The sequence below is a fragment of the Triticum aestivum genome, chromosome 2A (genome assembly GCF_018294505.1).
Source record: "Triticum aestivum cultivar Chinese Spring chromosome 2A, IWGSC CS RefSeq v2.1, whole genome shotgun sequence".
In the NCBI taxonomy this organism is placed as follows: domain Eukaryota; kingdom Viridiplantae; phylum Streptophyta; class Magnoliopsida; order Poales; family Poaceae; genus Triticum; species Triticum aestivum.
In genome coordinates this window covers 21,653,807-21,658,370 of record NC_057797.1, presented here as the reverse complement: position 1 = coordinate 21,658,370, position 4,564 = coordinate 21,653,807, and the positions used below count along the sequence as shown (strand labels likewise).

The 4,564-nt window shown below is 50.4% G+C and overlaps 1 protein-coding gene across 1 annotated transcript; it reads right to left on the bottom strand.

Annotated features, from left to right (window-relative positions):
- Positions 1 to 1,791: 1,791 nt before the first annotated feature.
- On the bottom strand, positions 1,792 to 4,139 carry LOC123184383 (wall-associated receptor kinase 5-like). The gene is made up of 2 exons (XM_044596524.1): positions 3,062 to 4,139; positions 1,792 to 2,957 (listed from the first exon to the last, which is right to left on the bottom strand). The coding sequence occupies exons 1-2, from the start codon at positions 4,137 to 4,139 to the stop codon at positions 1,792 to 1,794; spliced, it is 2,244 nt and encodes a 747-aa protein (XP_044452459.1).
- Between the last annotated feature and the right edge of the window lie 425 nt (positions 4,140 to 4,564).

Below are 4,564 nucleotides of genomic sequence, written 5' to 3'. Positions count from 1 at the left end.
ACCAGATCGCATGCGAGCAATTCAAGAGGAATTGGCGGCATTCTTTCTTGACCACGTGATCGCTGAAGACGAAGAATACTATGTGGACCATGCATTCATAATGTAGGAGATTATATTTGTAAAAGATAATTATTGTTTATATGTAGCCGGTAGTGTCGGATTATAGATATACGAGAACTTGTTGTTCGACCAATCTCTCAGAGAAGGAGAGGTGGTTGATATCAGTTCTCTCTGTATGCATATATGTTCATGACGATCTTCTGTTTCCTTCGTTTGCTTACTAGCTAGCTAGCAGCGTGTCTAGTCCTCTCCATACGTATGTATGGTATACGTAGCATCGACCAAGCACGGACATAAGAGAGGACACTTCTCTCTATTAATTAGCTATCTAACACAATATATGGAATACCTAAATTAACCCCCCCAAAACCCCCAACCCCCCCTAAAAAAAACAAAAACCCCAGCCACAGAAATGCTGACGCGTGGAGGCCTATTGGTCCCGGTTGGTGCCACCAACCGGAACCAAAGGCCCTCCTGCCTGGGCTCAGCGCACAGGCCACGTGGAGGCCCATCTGTCCCGGTTCTGGTTAGAACCGGGACTAAAGGGTCAGGGCATTAGTAACGACCCTTTAGTCCCGGTTCTGGAACCGGGACAAAAGGCCCTTACGAACCGGGACAATAGGCCCGTTTTCTACTAGTGGTATGGTACTTATATCTTAGGGTATGGGAAATAATTGTACTAAACTATTTTTTTCCATGTAGGCTACTATGATTTACAGGAAGTAATTGTTTCTGATGAAGAGTTAGATATAGGCGCCATGGATGACAACAATTCAGGCTTTTAACTAAATATTTTGTCATATTCGCAGTCGGCTGGTTCATTTAGCCTGATATGTATCCACATAACCATCAGATAAAATATTTCATCAAGTAATTAGTGGAAATATTGGATATAGAGAATCAGCATCACAGTTCGGAGGAGCTTCATTTCTCAAACTTTCTGGAGCAGATCATCTTGGTCATTTTCGAAGGATGGGTGCTGGACATGGCACATTCCCCTGAGAGGATTGCTCCGGCAATAAATGCTGGTTTTAGATGGAATTATGTATTTGTATTATGCACTGCTACCAATTTTGATTCTTGTTCTCTAGTAATCTACAGAACATGAATTCTAATTGTGTCCAACCATAAGGGCGGGATGAATCCCTCATTTTGTCATGTATTTGTTTTTCTCTTGAGTTTCTATGAAAGAAATAGTTGTTAGGCTCGGCAGAACCAATAGAATTTAGGAAACAATGAAACATCCGGATGTCGTTACCTTTTTCCTGGATTAGTCCTATGAAGTTGACACCCTTCCTCACTTTGCACTGCTTCTAGCCCATTGATCTTGCATTGTCTCTATTATCAGTCTTCTCTGCTTCTTTGCTAAAGCGCACCCACCTGGCGCTAGCACATGCCGATTTCCATCCGCATGTACTGGCAGGAGAGGTGAGTGGTGCTGTGGGTCGAGGAAAATGATGTGCAAGAGGAAGTCAAGGAAAGAGGTGTTGCCCTGAAGGATCTCATCGAGTGTAGCTGCGAGCGTGTGCCCGAAAGGGATGAGGCGGTGGAGGCCTGGAGGGGTGTCGTTATTGTGTACACAAGACATGACTTCAAATACAGGAGACGTGCGTTGCACGTGCAATCTTACTAGTTTTCTCAGTCGGTAGAGCTCTAGTGGTACCCATATTTACATCCCGTCAAGGAATTATTAATTCGTAGATTAAACTAATCACACTTGAAATACATTGACTACCGGGGGTATCTTGATGACAACAAATGTTCTGCTTCCAAGCTATATTGTCGGCTCGTTCCCTCCATGGTCGTACCCACAACCACTTGATACTTCGGGATAAAGCTATCATGCACAGCTCCAAGGCTCTCAAGTGTCATCTCCACTTGCCTCATGGTTGGCCGGTGGTCTCTTTCAATCCTCGTGCATGCTACTGCCAACATAGCTACTTCTTCAACTTCCTTGCCGCCTTCTTCCATCACTTGAGGATCTAGCACATGAATCAGTTTGCCTGCTTCTAGCGAAGCAGTGAAATATGGGACAAGGGTTTCCTCCTCGGATGACCGATATGAGCATGGTTTCTTCCTAGTGAGAAGCTCCATGAGGAGGACGCCGAAGCTGTAAACGTCGCTCTTCTCGGTGAGCTTTCCTGAGTAGAAATACACGGGGTCTAGGTACCCAAATGTCCCTTGGACTGCGGTCGAGGTCTTTGTTTGGTCGACAGGAATGAACCTCGAAGCTCCAAAGTCTGACACCTTTGCCATGAGAGTGCCATCTAACAGAATGTTTGGGGACTTAATATCCCTATGGACTATAGGGAACGCCATGGCTGAGTGAAGGTAGGTTAGAGCTCTTGCTATTTCGGTGGCGATCCTCAGCCGATCTTCCCATGGCAGGGATGGCATGGTTTCTTCGACATGGAGATGATGGTAAAGGGTCCCATTAGAGATGAACTCGTAAACCAGTAGCGGCACCTCCGTCTCGAGGCAGCACCCATGGAGCTTCACCACATTTCGATGATTGATCTGCGAGAGGATCGCTACCTCATTTATGAACTCGTCAATCTCCCTCTGGATCGCGACCTTGGACTTCTTGATGGCCACGACATGCAGGTCTGACATGATGCCTTTGTAGACCGTGCCGTGCCCTCCTCCACCAATCTCGCGAGCTTTGTCAAAATTATTGGTGGCCTTCTGTATCTCCACCAAGGGGATGATCATCCTCTCAGCGATGTCCGCCTTTTGAGACACCAATTGTTGCAACAAATGCCCTCGATTTTGCTTGAAGAATTTCTTCTTGAGCATTTTCCCCCTGCGTTGCTTCATCTTTCGGGTCACCAAAATAGCACCAATTACCATGATTAGAAAGGCCGCTCCACTGCCAACTCCTATGCCTGCACTTAAACCTGAATAGTGTGCGTAGAGAATGCGCCTTTGTTGTCAACGAAGATTTGTAAAACAGAGAATGAACCAATGCAATATCTGCTTGTATTATTGGTTTTGTGCTCACCTAGATAAGATTTGATGCATCCATTTGTTATGCGCGGGTCACCATGGGCGCCACGCTGGCATCGGCATAGGTGCCCTCCGGCCGTGTTGATGCACTCGCCGAAGCACATGCCTGGAAGCGCACACTCGTCGACGTCCTGGCATCCGCCCGCGAGGTATGGGTTACCCCGGTACCCGTCAAGGCACCGGCACACGTACCCGCTGCGGTACTTTCCGGAGACGTTGCGGCAGGAGGCATGTCTGCTCTGGCACACGCTCCTCCGCGCGTCCACGGGGCAGCCCGACGTCGCCATCCCTGGCAGCATCACCGGCTTGGAATCCACTGCAAAATCAAGGACGACGGGGACCGCCGGGCGGCGCGAGGGTGAGTACCCGGGCGAGTCTTTGAGCAGCACGGCGTAGGCGCCCTCAAACCAACCCCTCTTGGCGAAGCGCACTGCGATGGGCAGCCTGTGGGCGTACTCGTTCCTCGAGTCCAGCGACTTCATCTCCACGCCGTAGGAGGGGCGGCCTATTGGGATGGGTGTGTCGCAGCAGCCGGCAGCGCCGTAGCCAGGGGAGCTCGTCAGGGCACCTGTCAGCTTGTTGTTGGTGGAGCAGAAGGAGGAGCAGCAGCAGATGACGTTGCCACCGCTGCTGTCGTCGCTATCCCCAACCAGCGTGACCTGCACGTTGCATCCCGTGACGACGAACTGGTTGCGCATCTCCGACAACACGTAAGGGCTGGCGGCGCCGAGGCCGCCCCACGTGCCGTTGCCGTCGAGGCCCACGGAGAAGGTGAGCCTCACCTGGCCCGCGATGTCCACGATCCGCACCGTGGAGTTGGCCAGGGAGATCTCGACGACCTGGAGGTCGGCGCCGACGAGCAGCCGCGGCTCCCTGCTGCGTGTCCGGTCGCAGGTGAGGTTGAACCCTGGCCAGTAGCACCCGTCGCCGATGCCGAATGGGTAGGGCACTTCCACGGCGCCGCAGCTGGTCTGGCAGTGCGGCAACGGTCCTGCACCGGCCGTAACATGAGACGCTGCCGTGGATAGGCGGAGCTGGAGCAGCAACACCGTCAACGCTGCTGCCGGAATCATAGTCGTGGCTGCCGCAGATGATCGTCTCTCCAAAACTCCAATACCTTATAGGCATGTCCACAAGTATATCAATCAGCCCCCACAACCTACAGCGGGAGTGGCTGCTTCCTGCTTGGCTGCTCGCTTGCCTGACCAAGACCAAGACCAAGACCATGACCATGAACAAGAACAGAGGGGGCTGCATGTCCGCGTTGACTAATCTGGTCTTGGGGCTGCATGCCTCAAGTTTCAATACACATGTAAACCGATATCGGTGCATAGACCCATACGCACTTTCACAAGTATATCTAGTTTAGCTTGTGCATACAAACAAGCATTACCTTAACGGTTATGCATCCTAACCACCCGGGTTCAATACACAAGGATTTTACCATTTGTTGATCATCAAGCTTGATATGTGGTTGGACCATTCATTAAGATAAAAT